Source organism: Bos indicus x Bos taurus, chromosome 5 (genome assembly GCF_003369695.1).
Source record: "Bos indicus x Bos taurus breed Angus x Brahman F1 hybrid chromosome 5, Bos_hybrid_MaternalHap_v2.0, whole genome shotgun sequence".
Taxonomy (NCBI): Eukaryota; Metazoa; Chordata; class Mammalia; order Artiodactyla; family Bovidae; genus Bos; species Bos indicus x Bos taurus.
In genome coordinates, this window is record NC_040080.1 from 92,141,963 (window position 1) to 92,162,646 (window position 20,684).

Here is a 20,684-nt window from a genome sequence, read left to right on the forward strand (position 1 = left end):
AATGAATTAATGTCACAAATGCATTGGTTTGACTGTTTTAAAGTTTTATCCTCTTGTTACTGATACAGATAACAGCTAACAACTCAGTTCATGAAAATAGAAGTAAAAAGTGGCTTGAAACTGTCATCAAGTGTTCAGATAGGTGATTGTCTGAGCCATTCAAGAGAGATTGCTGTATGAGTTCTTCATAAAGAAGTCCAAGAAAAGAAACTTTACAGCCGTTCTTCAGTGACCTATCAACTACTCTTTTTTTTTTAATTTATTTTTTATTGATGTAGAGTTGAATTACAACATTGTGTTAATTACTGATGTAAAGCATAAGTGACTCAGGTATACATATATATACATTCTTTTTATATTCTTTTCCATTCTGATTTATCAACTACTCTTTTAAAAAAAAATTACTCTTTTTGAAAACGTAACTGTGTCATTTTAGGGACCTAGAACTGAGTTATTGACCGAATATACACCTGCTTCAACCCAACCAAATGTAGCAAAGGACTTCTCTGTTCCTTAGCAACTTACTGAAATAAGTTCCATAACACGGGGACAATTTTTCCTTCTCTATAGCTGCCTTTTATTTTATACCACCAATACCTTCTTACCTAACTGCATGATAATGATACACAGTTTCCCAGAACTTTAGGAATAAAAGATTGAAACTCCAACCACTTAATCGCTAACAAATATCTCTACCCTACTTTTAAAGGCTTTTAGCTTCTCCTCTGCCCACTGCCCACTGCCCACTGCCCACTGCCAGGTGTTCTTAGGCTTACCCATGTCTGGTGTGTGAGAAAATGAGACTGGGAGGTGACCTTAAGTTTGTTCCGAAACACAGCGCATCTTAAACAGAGGCTGAGCCAGGACCAGAATTCCCGCTTTCTGATTCCTACCTTGTGCTCTTTCTGCTCAGTCCTGTGAGCAGAAGGAATCAGGCTTGAAATGCCTTATGTGCTGGAGCCCAGGCAAGCTCTTCCTAATCCCTTTGGTGGCCACAGCCTCCAGGAAAGGCCCACTCTGTGAGAAAGCACAGGCCTTTGCACACTGTCAGGTCCCCACAGTCTAACTCTTGGCTCTTTTTACTTTAATTTCTCTTCCACGTCTTTCAGGATATCTGTGTAAGAGAAAAGAAAATTTCATATTCATTTACTCTTTCAATAAAGAACTTTAAAATATATTAGTTGTATGGCCAAGACCACCACAACATTGTAAAGTGATTATCCTCCAATTAAATGCACACACACACACACACACACACACGCATAGTAAGTGCCTGCTTTGTGCTAGGTCTTGTGCTAAGCACTCATCCATTACCACTCTCAGGCTTAGCTTTGAAAATTCTAGGTGGTTACTTGCAAAATACAGCAAAAGAAGAGTCATGTCCACATCTCCCATTAGATCACCATCGTACAAGGTTAGCCTCTCAGTGATATTATCCCAGTCATATCTCTTGGAGGAGGGCAACATGTGGATAACAGTGATAGCTAACAAGATATAAGTACCTGGCAGTGTACTTGGTATTTAATATTCATTACCTTATTTAAACCTCATAACAAGCCAACGAGATTGGTATTGTCAATATCTTTTTACAGATAAGTAAACTGAGGTTCAGACAAAAGTGGTTAACATTTGAGTTATTTACTGTGTGCTAAGGGTTTATATTAGTTATGCTTAATTAACCCTCACAACAGCCTATGATATTTAACTATAAGTCTCCCCATTTTCAGAGAAGGCAATGGCACCCCACTCTAGTACCCTTGCCTGGAAAATCCCATGGATGGAGGAGCCTGGTGGGCTGCAGTCCATGGGGTCGCTAAGAGTCGGACACGACTGGGTGACTTCACTTTCACTTTCACATCCCATTTTAGGGATGAAAATACACATCCCAAGAGGTTAGGTATATTGCTCAGGCCACACAAGTAAGTGGTATAGTTTGATTAAGATTAGTAATTATCTACCCAGACTCATACTTTAGAGCCAGGATTAGGATTTCTGTAGAATTTCATTGGATATTCTTGCTTTCAGAAGTAACTTAGGGATAAGCCCCCTCTTGAGACCTGTGTGTCAAGGCTCTGTGTCTGCCTCTGTCCGTCCTGGTGTTTCGGCCCCCCGGGAGTCCTCAGTGCTCCCTTGGCCATGTCTTACAGGTCGCTGATGTGTGGGCATGCCCAGGAGAACCGCGTGTAGACTCAGTCTTGATCCAAACGTCGTGAACCCACAACCATACTTTACTTTGTCTCCTGTCACTGATCTCTCCCTGTGCAGTTAAGAAATCTGCCTGCAGATTTACGTTTGAAACAGTGGCTTGCCTTTAAGCCACCAATTCAAGTGGGTTATATGTTTTTTAAAAATCTAGGACAGAAAAAAGGTCAGTTATAGAGAACAGGACATATATGTGATGCAGAAAACGTGTAATTTTTAGTGAAAAGACAAACCACAAATACTGAATTGATAATAATTAACCTTTTCAATACATTGGCATTTCCAAAGCTCTTGGGAAAATATTATTGGACCTTCTCACTTATTGTTGGCTTTGAAACTTCCCCGTAGTTCTCTTTCCAACCTGGATGCCTCCTCTATTCCTGATTTTCCATTTGTTTGTTCAGCTAATATTTACTGAGTACCTGCTGTGGGCTAAGCCATACAAATACAGCTGTGAACAAGACAGATATAATTAATTATGACCATGATAAATGCTACAGAGGAAACTAATAGGTGCTATTAAAATAGTAATAGTAGAGGAGGGAGAAGAGTTGTGAAGACAGAGAAGGCTTTCTGGGGGAATTGCTATTTAGCTGAGAGTGGAGGATGAATAGGATGCAGGCAGGAGGGACAAGAGAATGGAGGAAGCATTCCAGGCAAAGGGAACAGCAATTGTGGAGACACCCGGGCAAGTAAGAGCTTGACTCATTTGAGTCGCTGAGAAGCAGTCAGAGACAAGAAAGCACTTCCAGGAATAAAAGAGCCACATACTGGAGAAGGGACTTTCTTTTCCAGAAGTATTGACTTAAAAATTGATGCTCCTGGGAAAATTGATAATATTGCTGACCCATTGTTATTCCCGTGGTATAAAAGATGAAGTGGCCATGTTTCAGGGGTGGTGCTGGGGGGAGGAGTAGGAGCCATGGCTGAGGGGCAGGTTGGGGGAGGTGGGGAGGGCTGTGGGGCGACTCTCACTCTGGGGGTTCTCTCCCCTCAGGCCTGAAGACCATCGTGGGCGCCCTGATTCAGTCCGTGAAGAAGCTGTCAGACGTGATGATCCTGACAGTGTTCTGCCTGAGTGTCTTTGCCTTGATCGGACTGCAGCTCTTCATGGGAAACCTGCGAAACAAGTGTGTGGTGTGGCCCATCAACTTCAACGAGAGCTATCTTGAAAACGGCACCAAGGGCTTTGATTGGGAAGAGTACATCAACAATAAAAGTAGGTAGCCCTTTCTCTGCAAGAGTGGGGAGAAAGTCTGTCTCCAGTGCGAATGACGGAGCTACCCCTGGGCTGTACAAAAGTGCCTGGGCCAGAAAGAAAGGCCAGGACTGCTGGGAGGAGCTTTGTGAACTTTTTCCCGTTCCTTGAGGTCAGATTATCTTCAGAAGCTGGCAAATATCAGCCCTCTCACCCCTTCTCTCTTTTCTCTCCCTTTAAAAGGATAAGTGAAACTTTATATTTTGCTCACACGTACCCCTGAACTTTTGCTTTGGAAAATCGAGCTTAGAAACTTGATGAAAAATCCTTTTTTTCCCCTGAGATATTTAAACATTTAGAGTATACCTGGGCTTCCCTGGTAGCTCAGATGGCAAAGAATCCACCTACAGTGCTGGAGACCTGGGATTGACCCCAGGGTTGGGAAGATCCCCTGGAGAAGGGAAAGGCTCCCACTCCAGTATTCTTCCTGGAGAATTCCATGGACAGAGGAGCCTAATGGGGTACAGTCCATAGGGTCACAAAGAGTAGGACACGACAGAGTGACTTTCACTTTCACTGTTCACTTAGGTTTCTTAAAATTACTAAGACCTTAGCAATCAGTCTGATCTAGGGAGTCGAGTAATCTCCAAATAACTGTTTGATCCTATCACAGTTTAGGAGTTTTAACAAGTTCATTTCAGGAACCAGAGCATTTGGGTGTTACTCTTAGGAATATTTGGTGTAGTAGTGTACATGTGTGCAAAGTCGCTTCAGTGACGTCTGACTCTTTGTGACGCTATAGGCCATAGCCCACCAGGCTCCTCTGTCCATGGGATTCTCCAGGCAAGAGTAATGGAGCGGATTGCCACACCCTCCTCCAGGGGGTCTTTCTGACCCAGGGATAGAACCTGCGTCTCTAAAGACGCATTGGCAGGGGGTTCTTTACCACTAGCGCTGCCTGTACTTGTATGAAACTAGGGAGGAAAGTTAGCAGGACCACTCTTAGTCACTCTTGAGGAAATAAAGGCCGGTAAGTATCCACAAGAAAGTGTTCAAAGGGGATTTCAGGGACACAAACAGGAAGGGGAAGCATGTCTTCTAATTTAAATTAGGACATGGTTACTAGTGATCAGTTTATCTTTGGTAAAGAGAAGTTATAAGGATAGAAGGGTAGAGTTGTATAAAGGGGTAAAGAACTCAGAAACCTCTCTTTTAGACCCTTTGTTTCAAGTACTGGAACGTGGCATATAGATCTGAAGTATTAATACAAGTAGAAATCGGGTGTCTGAAAAGAACATTGCATTAAAGCCCATGTGGCAGCACTTTTCATTGTTAAATACATATAGGAAAATAGTTAATGGGAAGGAATTCTTATCAGGTTTCACTGCTGTCAGAAAAGATTTATATGAGCTAAAATCAATAACTGTTTCTGCTGGGGTAGTTAGGAACAGTGTAACCTTATTCTCTCATTCACTTAAATCTGCCTTATTCATTTCCTGCCTCTTCAAACTTTTCTAGCAAATTTCTACATAGTTCCTGGTATGCTGGAACCTTTGCTCTGTGGGAACAGTTCTGATGCTGGGTAAGTAGCTCACTTAATTTTATTCTCCTCCCATGAAATAATGTGTCACACAAAAATGAACAATATTTTCACTTTCTTTGTGCTCATGTAGTGGGTCCAATAAATTGGTTGACTCAGATTTTCTTTCTGTTTTATATTTGCCCATCCAAAGTTGACATTTCACTAGTAGGTGAAGGTGGCTATTAGACTTAAGCCAAGATCAAAGTTATAAAAGGCTAAGGGTAGGATCTGTAACACCAGGTATCTTGCCTGTCTCTTGTAGACTCCCCTCATTCTGTCTTAATGCAAAAAGTTATCAAGTAAGGGCACTGTTTTCATGATAGATTAGCACCCAAGGTTGACCCCAAATATGCCAGGCCTGACAGCATGTGGGAGGGAAAAGAGTTGCAATGTATTATCCCCCCCGCCCCCGCCTTTTTTTCATTGTGGCAAAATACACATAACATAAAATTTGGTCTCTTAACCATTTTTACATATACAGTTCAGTGATATTAACTAGAAGTCCATTTACTTTCTATACTGAAGTATTGATAGATACTAGAAATTACATTGGAATAAACATCAGGTGAGTCTTAAAGCAGAAGAACTATTATAACCGAGATCACTGAAATCCTAGTGTGATACAGTTTGTCACAGTGAGTGTTAAGAGAATAGAGATGATTAAGAGGAAGGTCTAGGCTTTTGTCATTTAGGTTAGTAGCTAAGTTAAATTTGGTTGAATTGCACATTGATATGAGTCTAGGACAGCGATTCTCAAATTTTGGCATGCGTAAGAATCATCTGACATGCCCCTTAAAAATGCCAATTCATGGATCCCATATGCAGAGTTTTTATTCCTAAGTCTTGTCTAGGACATAGGTATCCGCATTTTTAAGGTGATTCTGATCCTAGACTGTCCCCAGGACATCATTTTTGAAAAATTCACCTGGCTACTTTGTTTCTTTCCTCTTCTTTTTAAAAAATTCCTGTTTGTTGGCATAGTCTCTATGGATGGCTGTTTATCATCTGCAAGGTCATAGAGATGACTTCCAGCTGATGACCGGGTAGGATTACGCTGAAAAGCCCGGTGCTTCCTTTTCTTTCCTCAGGCAATGTCCAGAGGGATACCAGTGTATGAAGGCAGGAAGGAACCCCAACTATGGTTACACGAGCTTTGACACTTTCAGCTGGGCCTTCTTGGCATTATTTCGCCTTATGACCCAGGACTACTGGGAAAACTTGTATCAATTAGTAAGTAATACCATGTTTTTTGGTGATGGAATTTACATAACAATATGTGGGGTTTGGGGACATTCTGTGTAAGAGACCTTTGGTGAAGACATACAGAATCTTTGGGTGATATTTCTCAGAGTCAGCTGGTTTACAAAATTAAATGAATTCTCCCAGCTCTTGGCCCAGTTTCTTTAATGCTCATCATGTATAGCTGTAGACGCTCACAGACTTGGGAGCCTCTTGCCTGGCCTGGGAATCTGCTGTCTCTGTCCTTCCTATTTCAGCAGACCATCTTCAGTATTTCTCCTTTTGGATGTTTGGGCTTAGGGCTTCTTTAAACATGTTGTGTAAGGCACTTTGGTAGACATTATAAAGAAGAGATTTTATCCACAAGGATCTTGGAGCCTAAATATGTCAACATTTTGAGATTTATAACACAGTTGTATTTGTTCAAGAACACTGTGACAAATTTTTTTTTTTTTTTAATGGTCACTGCCATTCTGTCGGCCTGCTTTGGTGACTCTGGACAAGTCATTTAATTTTGCTGGGTGTGATGGAGAAGTTAGTCTAGATGACTGCTGAGGGTCTTTCAACTTAGAAATTCTCCGATAACGCATTGTTTTACATTTGACTCTAAGCCTTTGATAATGCTAGTTAGTTTGATAATAAGAATTGTGAACCCCTCAGGCATGAAGGAAACCCTTTAAGTGAACCAACTTTTTTTTTTCCAATGAAAGTTTCTTATTAGGAGTTCCTGAAATCCTTCCTTTCTGTTGTACAGCCTAGTATTCCCACGAAATATTTGTAACTGATGCTAAGTTCCATGAAATATTTGTGGTTGAGAAGAATAAAAATGAAAACTAAGTGATAATGGGTCCTGTGTATATGCATATAACCTAAAACCCAGTTGTTCTTTGATGTCTTTTGGTGCTAGTGAAAGGAATAATCTTAGGATCCTCTTTCCTTTTTCTCCCCTACCCCACCCCCACATCCTTTACATTATATCCCTCTTTAAAAACTCATCCTATTGCAAAAGGCTAAGGAAGGATGTCACTTAAGATAGGGACTTTTTATGAGTTGGACCTGATTCCAAAGATGAGATTTCTGTAAATGCTCTTTGAAGACCAGTATATAAGTGACCTGAGGTCTTTGTTTTCATTTCCTCACACTTGTTTTAAAACCAGCTGACAAAGTCAAATGTAATTCTTAGCTCAGAGCAATTTTTCCTTTTAAAAAAGTAAGCATTTTTCTATGGAAGGAGTGTATTAGGAGTATTTGGAATGGAAGAGGATTTTTTTTTTTTTTTGCCACAGTGAATAGGAGGTACTACTGACATTTCCTGTGAGTCTGGGGTAGGGGAGGCCATTTGGCAGCTAGGGATGCTGAGTGTCTGCAGTGTGAAGAAGTTCCACACAAGAAAGTCTGGTCCTGTTCAACGTGCAGTACTGCCTCTGCAGAGGAACATCAGCCCATGAGTTGTTTTCAGCCTGATTCGTTTGATGCAAGCAACTTAAGAAGTGGTTTTTGTCTTTACAGACCTTACGAGCAGCTGGGAAAACGTACATGATCTTCTTCGTCTTGGTCATCTTTGTGGGTTCTTTCTATCTGGTGAACTTGATCCTGGCTGTGGTGGCCATGGCTTATGAAGAGCAGAATCAGGCAACACTGGAGGAAGCAGAGCAGAAAGAGGCTGAATTCAAAGCAATGTTAGAGCAACTTAAGAAGCAACAGGAAGAAGCACAGGTTGGTGATCAACTCTTTGCCGTAGTCCTTCCTGCCAGATCATGGTGACTAAGGCCCCATCTGATTGCCACTCCAGTTGATCTTTTTAGGCACACTGTCTAACAGAAGTCATTGATCTGATTGAAATAACCCAAATAACAACTGCAGATGGTCAGTCCAATTGTTACATTTGTCTTAATGGCCAAATTGTTTGTGAATGTGATCTTCTGTTGAATCTCTCGACCGTTCAGTGCACAACTCCTGTGATAGCTGGAGAGAGGAAAAAAAAAATGACCAGAGCAGTTTATATAATACATCATGTAAGCATAGGTGTTTTTGTTGGGGGAAACATTAGGATCTCCTTCAGAGATTGTCTGTGTTCATAACGAGTCCTGAAAAGAAGATACAAGTTAAATATTGAAGTAAAATTTAAAAAAGAAACTTGTGATTCTACTAATACCCTAACATCTTACTTTTTTAAGAAAAAATTATGAAAGTATGGTGATATTTACAGGAGACTTGGAAAATACCGAACAAAATTACATATAGTTCCACTGTACATTACAGTTATTTTTAAATAGATAAATTAAGATTTTTAGTTAGAGTTTCAATATCAAACTTTCAAAAATTAATAGAACAAACAGATAGGAAAGTAGAAAGATACAGTAGACCTGGAAAGCACTATGAACTAATTCAACATAATTAAGGTTTATATAATTTTCACTCAACAACAGGATGCAAATTCTATTCACGTTCCCATGGACTATAAACTGGGAGACATGGGACTGTATCCTGGGTCATAAAACAAAGTGCAAAAATTTCGTGGTATAAAGGTATTGAAATCATACAGAGTCTGTTTTCTTATCACTGATAACACTTTACTTTTTAATTTTTATCCAATTATACATGTATTTTTTACATTGTTGGGGCCATAATATATAGTATTGATTTTCAGAGTTGCCCAAAAAAAGATGATTTGGTATCAAGGTGGCAGCCAAGTTCTTGTCTTATATACTAAACAGAGTAAGTCCCAAAGCTCTCACCATGAAGTTCCGCTCTGATTATGCAGGGCTGTGTGCCACCATACAAATTTAGCTAGGAAATGGAGATACCAGGCCGCCACCACAGTGTCCTCTGACAGACTTGTTTTCCTTCCTCCTTTTTTCCCTGTCTTTGGGAAAGGAAGGAAGTGATCTCCACCACTTGCTTAGCTTTGTGTGGCTCTAGTTAATTGCTTCCGATCTGGTCTGTTGCTGTGAAATTTTACTTTCCTAGGCGGCGGCGATGGCCACTTCAGCAGGAACTGTCTCAGAAGATGCCATAGAGGAAGAAGGTGAAGACGGGGCAGGCTCTCCCCGGAGCTCATCTGAAATCTCTAAACTGAGTTCCAAGAGTGCCAAGGAGAGACGGAACCGGAGAAAAAAGAGGAAGCAAAAGGAGCTCTCTGAAGGAGAGGAGAAGGGGGATCCTGAGAAGGTGTTCAAGTCAGAATCAGAAGATGGTATGAGGAGGAAGGGCTTTCGGCTCCCAGACAACAGAATAGGGAGGAAGTTTTCCATCATGAATCAGGTAAACTGTTGGTGCTGGGTCACAGAAGCCTAAGAAATTCTAGGTTTCCTAATTTTACTTGATTCTCATATTCCCCACTGGGTTTACATTTTCCAGTCCCATCCCTGCATCCTCAGGCCACTTCCACACCCCACTTTGTTTTCCTCTAGGAAGAAGTGCTACTTGGGTATAAAGGCTGCCTTCTCTGCTCTAAATCTCACCCAGGACAACCTGGTCACCTTTGGCAAACTTACTGCAGCAGGAAAGTCTGTGTCACTCCAGCAGGCCTTGTATTCCAAAGCACAGGTCCCCAACCTCTGGGACCTAATGCCTGACGATCTGAGGTGGAGCTGATGTGAAGTACACAACAAATGTGAAATGCTTGAATCATCCTCAAACCCACGCCTACCCCGATCTGTGGGAAAGTGTCTTGCATGAAACTGGTCCCTGGTGCCAAAAGGTTGGAGACCACCGCTCTAAAACATCATGAAGAACTTTTCTTAGCATCTGAACTTCAGAATTCAGATCAAATACCTTTGTTTAAGAGTTGTATGTAATTTTAGGTTAAAAAAAAGTCATGAAACTCTTTAGGTCACCTTATTTGAGTGTGGCAAGTTCTGGTAATTAATTATTCTAGATTTATAATGTCATGCTGATAAATTAGCCTATGGTAGATTAAAAGCCTCTAGTTTTACCCAACTTTGTTAAATTGGGAAGCTAAGAGAGAGAGAGGGGAGAGGACTTATGGATAATTATTGAGCATTGTATTACTATACATTTCATGATATGATATATATTTTTGGACTTCAAAGAACACCACCAAAATCCAATTCTTAAGCTACTTAATGCCCCATTTTAAAGAAAGTTTGTAAGGTATAGAAGAGATTGCAGTTCCTGATTATGGCAGTGCAGCCAGAGTCTTTTCTTGTTTCTCAGAGATGATTCATGGTGCCTCTCCCTTACCTCCCTCATATCCTGGTTCAGTCCTCTGCTAGTCCAGTTCGTTTATCACAGCAAAATCTCTCATGTCCACCCTCTTCTTTTTGTTCCTATTAACCCTACTTTAGTTCAGACTTTATATTACTTTGTTCTACTGCAGTTATCCAGTACAGCTTCTTTCCCTCTGGTCTGTCTCTCTCTCTCTCTCTCTCTTTCATGTTTTCTATATTGTCAGCCAATCATTTTCTAAAACATATCTCTGGTTATTCATTACCAAGCATTTATAGAGTGCCTGCCATGTGTCAAGGATTGTGCTAGGTCCTAGAGATTGAAAGGTGGTTAGAACACCATGTCTGCCCTAGGGAGCTTACAGTATAGTAGGGTAGCCAGATACACCAAAAAAACTATTTTCGTGATAGGACTGATGGTATTGTTCCATAGTTGAAATACACAGACGTGTTTTAGAAGGCACAGATCTATCCCAGCCTGGAGCTTCAGCAAAGATTTTCTGGGGAAAGTCAATAAAGGATAAACAGGGGTTAGTCAGGTAATGAACGTGTGTGGTGGTGAGGGAGCAGGAAGACAGAAGAAAGAACATTCCAGGTTTGGAAGAAAAGTAGGTTCCAGTTTGGACATCCCAAATATTAATTATTTGTTGGGAAACCAATTTGGACACATGGATAGTCAAATGATAGCTCAGGGAAGATGTCCTGAGCTGAGAGACAGTGGTTGAAACCAAGAGACTGGCTGAGACGACTTGGAGAGATTGTGTCAGGCGGAAGGACAGTGACATGCAATGTGACACCGGTGTTCACGGGCTTCGGAGATGGACCTCACAGAGGAAAACAAGTGGATGTGGGTCACGAGGGCTGCTAAGAGAACCAAGAGTGCAGTGAGGACTGGAGAGCACAGGGTAGGAGAGGGAGGGGGGCGACCAGTGGATCGAAGCTTAACAGAGATGCATCATGAGATCAGAACTGCAAATGTCTGTTAGATTTGGCACCAGAAGTCCTTGAGAGCTCAAAAGACAGATTTCAGTCCAGGGTAAGGGTGGATGCCATATTGAATGGGAAGAGACTTTCTATTCAAACTTTTGTAAAGAATGTGGGTGAAAATAAGCATTTTTATAATCTGTTATGGGGGGGAGACCCAGAAGAAGGGGAGACGGAAGTAGAATGGAGTACAGTAGAATAGAAAAGAAAATAGAACAGTCTTGGGAGATGTGAGAATAGGTGTAGCCTTGAACAGGAAAGGGGCACCTTGTCCTCCCCCCAAAAAAAATACATACGGCAATATGTGTGTGTGTGGATAAGTTTGTGGATGGGGAGTAAGAAATGGAGAAAGATGACCCCTGACAGTCTCATGTTCAATAATGATTGAAATTTAAAATCTTATCGAAGGGAATGAGAGGTTGAGTCAGGAGGGTGAAGAAAATAGTGACAGCTTAAAACAGTTATTAAGAAGATTGGGAGAGGGAATTCCCCCTAATCAGGTTCAGCCTGTTTACTAAAGAAGCCCCAGCCCTTCAGCACTGAATTCACAGCACTCTGCTTCCCGGGACTCGGCTTCCCTTTTATGGTCTCCAGTCCCTGTGCCCCGTCAAGCACTCTGTACTCACACCAGAGAGAACTATTAGATGTTTCTCATACATGATGCTTCTTTTCTACCCTCTGTTTTGCTCCAGAAACAGCCTCTCTAAGAAGCCCTGTTTTTTCCATTTGTGAATGTCCACATTATACTTACTGTTCACATCCTTCTCCCAAGAAACCGTCCCTGACCTGCCCCCATCCTACCCCCAGTTAGAAATTACCATTTCATCTTTCCATTGTGTTTTATATGTCCCTCTTTGTGTGTTGCTGTTTACTCTGTGTGGGGTTTTATATTTACTCATCTTCATATCCTGTCCTCTCTCACATAAAGTCCTAAAATTAAGGCCTACTTCTGTGTACCTTCAGAGATTTGTTGGAAAAATGAATGAAGTACTTTTGTAAAACTGATTTAACCCCTTCTGGAACTTCTTTATGACCTGGAACCATCTCTGTCTCACCTTCACCTCACCTTTCCCCTAATTCAGCCTCTTTTGAGGCAAAGTGTGATTGTAGCTTTGTTGTAATGCAACCCTTGCCTTGAGAGCCATCCTAAGCTTGTTAATAAATACCTTAGTGCCCTTAACACTTCGCTATTGAATGGGCTCTGATTAATCTATAGGCTTCAGCACAGAGTTGCACTGATTGCTCCCTAGCTCAAAAAATAAAGCTGGGCTTCTGAGATGTCCTGCTTTGCATGAAAATAGTCACTTCTTCTCATTTCCCCATCGGAAAAAACTGTGGATTCCTTGAGGCCACGGCTGACTGCCAAGACTTCCTTAGAAACTGCACGGCAGTGATATTCTTTGTCCTAGGACTCTCCTGCAGTTTCTCTGATTTATCTGGAAAAATGGTTGAGGCCTAGAGAGATTAACTCTTTTATCTAAGGTTATATAGCTAGTAGGTGTTGGAGTCGAGATTTGAACCAGGTCATTCTGACTATAAGCTTTGTACTACAGTCTCTAGCCATCCCTTCCCCACTCACCTCCACACATACGTGGTCATCTGTTAGGTTGGCTTAACAGTGAAGGTGACTTTGGTTTTCCCACCACACAGTTCAAGTGAACATCAGTGGCCTGTACTGCAGATCGCTGAGAGCTGCTATTTTTTTTTTTTAATTAATTTTGTTGGAATACAGTTGATTTCCAGTGTTAGTTTGAGATCCTCTTGAAACATAAAATTATTGCTATGTTTTTAGGCTTTAGGTGAGTTTATAAAGTCCCTTTTGCAAAGTATTTTAATTATTCTGCTGCAGCAGTTCTCAGACATTTTGGTCTTCATATCTTTAAAAAATTATTGGGGACCCCAAAGAGATTTTTTAATTTATTGTATTAGAAATAATAATTAAGAAACTTTATAATGTTCATTTACTGATTTATTGGAAAAAATGGTAATGATAGACCTACTGTGTTTAACACAAATCATACATATTTTTGAAAAAATTAACTGTTTTCCAGATCAAAAAAATTTAATAGAAAAAAATGGTCCTGTTTACATCTTTGCAAATCTCTTTAATCTGTGGTTTAATGGGAGATGGCTGGAATAGCATACCTTCATTCAGTCTGTTGCAATATTCCTTTTGGTTGAAGTATTTAAAGAAAATCTGTTTTCATACAGATATAGTTGGAAAAGGAATATTTTAATAACCTTTTCAGATAATTGTGAATATTCTTCTTTGATGCTGTTCCAAAATTGGATAAGAGTAGGTTTTTAAATGGTTAGTTGCAATGTGGAAGCTGAAACTGTATCAGTAACTTGGTACTGTTACATTAAAATCCTTTGTTGTATTTTACACCATAGATATTTAATTCTTGAATGATTTGTAGCATCCTACATTGATCATTTGGGAAATACTGCTTCACTGAATTAAGCAGCTCTTCCAAGTACTAACACAGAATATTAAAAAATCACGTACGTTCTCGCTCAAGCTCTTAAGAAAAGTCTGTAAATTCTGGGAAACTGTCAGGCTTGCAGTCTGTACCTCTGAGAAATGAGAGTGAGAAAGGCAGACATCTTCTTAATATTATTATGAAGTAGTTTAATCTTGTGACCCACCCCCCGTAAAAAGGGCACAAGGACCCAGGAATTCCCAGACCACATTTTAAGAACCACTGTTGTATTGGAAAGAAAAAGTGAAGTGAAGAAAAGATGAACTATGGCATGGAAATAAGACATTTAAATCATCAATTTCTTACATTCCAAACATCCTAGTCATTGTTAAGCTTCATTCCAGTAGACAGCTGACATGTATGCCCTGAAATTCCTAGTTAATTTTTCTGTGTAATCTGAGGCCATGCCCTCAAATCAAAAACATCCCAGAGCTGTTCTCCCAAGCAGACACCTAGATCTAAAGTAGTATTTTTAGTTAGCTGTGATGTGACTGCCTGAAAAGGACCAGAAGCTTCTTCCTGGTTTGTTGATAGGAAACATTTTGAAAACAGGACCCATCTCATAACCTAGCTGAATCCCTGGAGATAGTAGAGCCACAGGTCCTGATGCATCAATGAAACCCTTCAATCCAGGAAAATTAAGACTGGGGAAGAGCCAGGGTGGCTACTCTCAGGATGTCTCCTTAGAGAATTGGCCAGATCAGGGCTAGATACCAGAGGTACAAGGCGAAATGGGACAGGTTCATCTTTTCCCTTCTGTGTTGATTGCAGTGGACTCTTTTGCCAAGAGTGGAACAAAGAATTAAAGAATAATAGATATACTGTTTACTTTTTAGTTTGTATTTTTTTCAGGATCCTGATTCCTGAGTGTCCCTGGGTGACGGAATTTGTCATTATCTTTCCATCACTTCTTATCACTTTCCTATCAGTTAAGAATAGTCAGGTATTATTATATACTATATGAGGTCTAATATAGTATATAATATTTCCTCATGCAGTCCATAGTATTTTCTACTAGGCTGTAGCTTTTGAGAGGGCAGGGACCATGTCATATGTCTTGTTCACCATTGTATCCATATCACTTAGCACACAACAAGTATTTGGTGATCTTTTGTCAAATAAAAATCAGACCTCTTTCCTAATATGTAGACCTAATATACTAGGCAGTGTCAACACCTAATATTTTGCTAATAAAAATCATGGATCCAGTCCACGGAAGCTTGCTGTGAGAAGGGAGGCAGATTTTATTTTCTGTATTTTATGATGCTTTGACATGCTAGGAGCCTTGCTGGCTGCAGAGAGCTGCCCCTCCCAGTACTAGTTTAATTCCTGGAGATAGCGAACAACTTGCTCTTTCATGTGCAGATCAGCCAATCCAAGACCTTTATCCCCAGCCTCCTTTCATCTAATTCACACACCAGCCAATATTTCCCCAGCCCTAAATCCACTGTGTGGATCACAACAAACTATGGAAAATTCTTAAAGAGATGGGAATACCAGACCACCTGACCTGCCTCCTGAGAAATCTGTATGCAAGTCAAGAAGCAACAAGTAGAACTGGACATGGAACAACAGACTGGTTCCAGTTAGGAAAAGGAGTACCTCAAGGCTGCATATTGTCACCCTGCTTATTTAACTTCTATGCAGAGTACATCATGCAAAATGCCAGGCTGGATGAAGCACAAGCTGGAATCAAGATTGCTGGGAGAAATATCAATAACCTCAGATATGCAGATGACACCACCCTTATGGCAGAAAGTGAAGAAGAACTAAAGAGCCTCTTGATGAAAGTGAAAGCAGAGTGAAAAAGTTGGCTTAAAACTAGACATTCAGAAAACTAAGATCATGGCATCTGGTCCCATCACTTTATGGCAAATAGATGGGGAAACAATGGAAACAGTGAGAGACTTTATTTTTGGGGGCTCCAAAATCACTGCAGGTGGTGACCACAGCCATGAAATTAAAAGACACTTGCTCCTTGGAAGAAAAGCTGTGACCAACCTAGACAGCATATTAAAAAGCAGAGACATTATTTTGCCACCAAAAGTCTGTCTAGTCAAAGCTATGGTTTTTCCAGTAGTCATGGATGGATGTGAGATTTGAACTATAAAGAAAGCTGAGCACCGAAGAATTGATGCTTTTGAACTGTGGATATTGGAGAAGACTCTTGAGAGACCCTTGGACTGCAAGGAGATCCAACCAATCCATCCTAAAGGAAATCAACTCTGAATATTCATTGGAAGGACTGATGCTGAAGCTGAAACTCCCGTACTTTGGCCACCTGAAGAACTGACTCATTGAGAAAGACCCTAATGCTAGAAAAGATTGAAGGCAGGAGGAGAAGGGGACTACAGAGGATAAGATAGTTGGATGGCATCACCAGCTTGATGGACATGAGTTTGAGTAAGCTCGGGGAGTTGGTGATGGACAGGGAGGCCTGGCTTGCTGCAGTCCATGGGGTTGCAAGGAGTTGGACATGACTGAGCAACTGAACTGAAATCACTCCAGAGCCAGGACTTAGAGGACCATTTCTATAGCCCAAAGCCTGTCTGAAATTATTCAAACTGTCCAATTTTAAACTTGTTCCAGAGTGTCTGCTCTGCAGTGACAATATACATCCATGTCAGTATACAGCCTTGACAATATACTCCTTTCCCAATTTTGAAGTAGTCCGTTGTTCCATGTCCGGTTCCAACAGTTGCTTCTTGACCTGCGTACAGATTTTTCAGGAGACAGGTAAGGTGGTCTGATTCCCATCTCTTTAAGAATTTTCCACAGTTTGTTGTACTCCACACAGTCAAAAGCTTTAGCATAGTCTCTTAGTAAAGCAGAAGTAGATGTTTTCTGGAATTCTCTTGCTTTCTCTATGATCCAACAAATGTTGGCAATTTGATCTCTGGTTCCTCTGCCTTTTCTAAACCCAGCTTGTACATCTGGAAGTTCTTGGCTCACATACTGTTGAAGTCTAGCTTGAAGGATTTTGTGCATAACCTTGCTAGCATGTGAAATAAGCGCACTTGCGTGGTAGTTTGAACGTTCTTTGGCATTTCTTTAATCTGGGAAACTTAAATCCATTGTAAGGCTTTCTGAATTTACCTCTCTTACATACTTCTAATAAGAGTGAAATACAGAATTATAATCAGGGGCATTCAGATGTTTTAAGTTCAGGAGCAGGATGGATGTCACTGGGATACATAGTCATACATTTATTTAAAATGAAAAATGAAGTCATACTTTTACCAATGAAAATAAGTCTGATTTGGCCAATTGTTTTGATAGTGGGGACTGGTTTTGCTAATTAGATCATATGATGGGCATTTTTTAAATTAAATGAACTAAATCTGTGGCTTTAAAGATTTAATGAAAACATCTCTAAAGCATGTGGTAAGATCATTTTATTAAAAGATTAATGTTGGCATTGATGTATAGAAATTGACAATGCTTTGATTACTCCAACCTTTTCTGTTAGGTCAAGTAAAGTTCCTTTAAAAGAATAACCCCTGTAAGAGGTACTGATATGATTATTAGTAAATAATAATTAAAGCCTTTTTGATACCATCAGAAATCAGAAAATGGAATATTCTAACAAGTGGGTAACAAGTCCTTTGGCAGGTTGGGTGGTTTTTTAGTTCTTTGCTTTCAACAATATTGAAAGAGGACTTGATTTAATTGTCAGCTGATAGATGATTAAAATAAATTTTGCTGATAGCTTACTATGTAATTTTGGCATATAACTTGGAAGGAGTTCAAAGAATTGAGTGACATTACTGTAACAGTGTTCTTCTGTTCCAAGATACCATTTATATGAATAAAGTTTCTCAGCACTTAAAATCTACTCTTAGAAAGGGGAGGGGGGCTTCTGTTGAGCCATGTATGATTCTAATAATAAGTTATACTATCTACAAATATTTAAACACCAAAACACCAGTTGGGGGAAAGAATAGCTCATTCATCTCATTGAGATACATTTTAATAAAATTTTAAACTTAGTAATTACTTATAAAACAGAGAATATTTGTGATCAGTTGTATTAATGAGAATTGTAATAAAAGCACAATCCAGGAGAATTTTTTTAATTTCTTAGAGGCTCATGGTCACGGGAAATTGGTTTTAAGTATAGGTTATACTTTCTTGTTGCAGAAAAGTATTGAAAGGGGGTCAATACAATGCATTAAAGCATAAAGATACACATTAGCACAAAATTCTCTAGGGAACATGGAATGGCAGTATGAGCTGAAAGAGAAAAATGAAAATTTTCTAAGTGATAAATATGAGTTTGACTTGAAAATGTCAATTCTGGGAACTTACAAATAGTTAAACTTCTGATGAAAAAAGAATTGCAAAAAAAATGGAGTAGAAGGGGACAGATACCATTTTCAGCAGAACTGGAAAACCACTATTGGCATAGTTCTTAACCTGCATTGAAAGAGTAGTAAGTGGCCACTTCCAAATGTCTCCTTTTGCCAAGTGTGGCATAGAAGCTAACCTGGTAGATTAAAAGCACACTCCACGTGAGGTCATAGTAATGAAAAATAGACGCCCAGTGTCTATTTCCCAGTGGATTTGCTACACAAAGCATGAGATAAAACATCGTTTCAGTGCGTAGGTGAACAGCGCATGGAACTTATGAATGGTTAACAGGTCAAAGACAGGTGTATCTCAAGGTTATGGGGCAAGAAGTGAGTGGTGATGGGTGTTGAAGGGCAGTAGAAATTCAACATCCGAAAGTGCTTTCTGGAAACACCTGTGTTCTGATTAACAGGAATGCAAGGATGGGGCCAGACTGGGGAAGCTAACAGCCTTTGTTCAGCTTCTATGGGGTCCCTTCCTGTCTCATGCCTGCCTCTCTTGTCTCTCTCTCTCTCTCCTCCTGCCCTTACAGTCACTGCTCAGCATTCCAGGCTCCCCATTCCTCTCCCGCCACAACAGCAAGAGCAGCATCTTCAGCTTCAGGGGGCCCGGGCGGTTCCGGGACCCGGGCTCGGAGAATGAGTTTGCAGACGACGAGCACAGCACGGTGGAGGAGAGCGAGGGCCGCCGGGACTCGCTCTTCATCCCCATCCGGGCGCGTGAGCGCCGCAGCAGCTACAGTGGCTACAGCGGCTACAGCCAGGGCAGCCGCTCTTCGCGCATCTTCCCCAGCCTGCGGCGCAGCGTCAAGCGCAACAGCACAGTGGACTGCAATGGCGTGGTGTCCCTCATCGGCGGCCCCGGCTCCCACATCAGCGGGCGTCTCCTGCCAGAGGTGAAAATAGATAAGGCAGCTACTGATGACAGTGTAAGGAAGTAAAACCGGTAGACCGCGGCTAGGCATGGCAGTCTCTCCCGCTCCCTCTCTTCTCTCCTTTGCTCCGCCCATCCCACTCGGTCCCACTTGCTCTCCAGCTCCCGTCTGGACTCGCGTCTCTACCGCCTACCGCTTCTGTTTTCTCCCTCAAGATTTGTTTCTTTCTTCAGCCCTCCTCCTTCACTCACCCTCTTTTCCCTTGTACTTTATTCCTTGCTCCATTCCCCATCCCCACCCCCATCTTCCTTTCTTGTTTCTGACTCTTGCCCTTCCCCCATCAGCCCTTTATTTTATCGAAGTTTCTTTCTCTCCATCTTTGCACTTCTCTGTCTGCCTCTCTTCCCATCCCACCCCCACCTGCTTTGACTGAATGCCTCTGGCCAGCGGATCCTGCCCAGATGGAATGAGAAGGGCCTCTGCCACCACCAATGACCAAGTCTAAGCGGGTTTGAAACTACCATTGCTTCTCCCCCCACTACGTCCTGCCTCCTCATAGGGAAACAGCTTGGAATTTAAAGCTCTTTTATTTGTATTTAAAAAAAAAAAAGTTCAAATATATCTTTGAACAGTTTTCTTAGTCTCCTCTACAAGAATGAGATGTGATTTTTCCAAAGAGGCATGTGCATGTGTGATGCTGAGGGTAGGAAGTGGGCACTGGGAGAGCCAGGCAAAGAGGTGAAGGAAACTGGTGGGGAGCTGGACATTTACTAAGGGGACTGAGGTAAATCAGAGGGGAAGGTAGGTGGTTGGGGCAAGAACACATGGTACATGGGGGAGGAAGGAACAGGGAATTGAAAGATGAATTTTAAATGTAATCAAATGTCAGGCTCTGGAGAAGTGACATATAATAGCTTCACTTCACAAAATCACTTGGCTAGGGGTTAGGATAATGGCACCCCTCTTTGGGAAAAGCCATGTCTTAACATTTCTTTAGATTCTAAGCTGTTTATACCTTTTTTCTAGCTTTAAATTCTTATAACCTTAATGATCCTGATCCTTTCTACCTCTGACTCCTTAGCTTTCTTCAGTCCCTCCTTAGCTGGTCTGAGCTTAAGATAGCATGTTGGTCTGTTTTGTTCTAACACTTCAGTTTCCTCTAACACAGCATGAAGATAGCCAACCCTTTAATTAGCATGATGCATGTGTGGAGGAAAACTGGGCGATCAAGGATGGAATTATTCAGAATGACCTGTTATTTAGCACTTTGGGACAGTTGTTTGACTATCCTAGGACAGCTGTTGACTGTCCTAAATTCAAAAGACAGGATGTTTGATGTTGTCCTTTCTCTTCCTACTCTTTTATTTAAAAGCAAAATATTTTCCCCCTTACATTTAGATGGTTCTTTACAAGCTACAATTTACTTTTACATGCCTTATTTGTTCTAAGTAAAAATTCCATAAGGCTAAAAAAAAAAAAAAATTCCATAAGGCTGATAAAGTGGAGCTGTTTTTGAGATGGGGAAACAGGCTCAATGAAAGTGTATTCCTTGGGGTTACACAACTCATCACTGAAAAACCTT

The 20,684-nt window shown here is 40.9% G+C and overlaps 1 protein-coding gene across 7 annotated transcripts in view; it reads left to right on the forward strand.

Annotated features, from left to right (window-relative positions):
• Positions 1 to 20,684, forward strand: part of SCN8A (sodium voltage-gated channel alpha subunit 8) — a 197,048-nt gene that overhangs the window by 114,367 nt on the left and 61,997 nt on the right. For 4 of the 7 annotated variants that reach the window (XM_027542915.1, XM_027542916.1, XM_027542914.1 and 1 more), the window contains exons 7-12: positions 3,200 to 3,421; positions 4,919 to 4,982; positions 6,071 to 6,212; positions 7,731 to 7,937; positions 9,192 to 9,485; positions 18,761 to 19,156. In XM_027542915.1, the coding sequence (XP_027398716.1) occupies positions 3,200 to 3,421; positions 4,919 to 4,982; positions 6,071 to 6,212; positions 7,731 to 7,937; positions 9,192 to 9,485; positions 18,761 to 19,156 (1,325 nt within the window). The remainder of the gene's footprint in view (positions 1 to 3,199; positions 3,422 to 4,918; positions 4,983 to 6,070; positions 6,213 to 7,730; positions 7,938 to 9,191; positions 9,486 to 18,760; positions 19,157 to 20,684) is intronic. The other 3 variants (XM_027542918.1, XM_027542920.1, XM_027542917.1) reach the window with 1 other exon arrangement.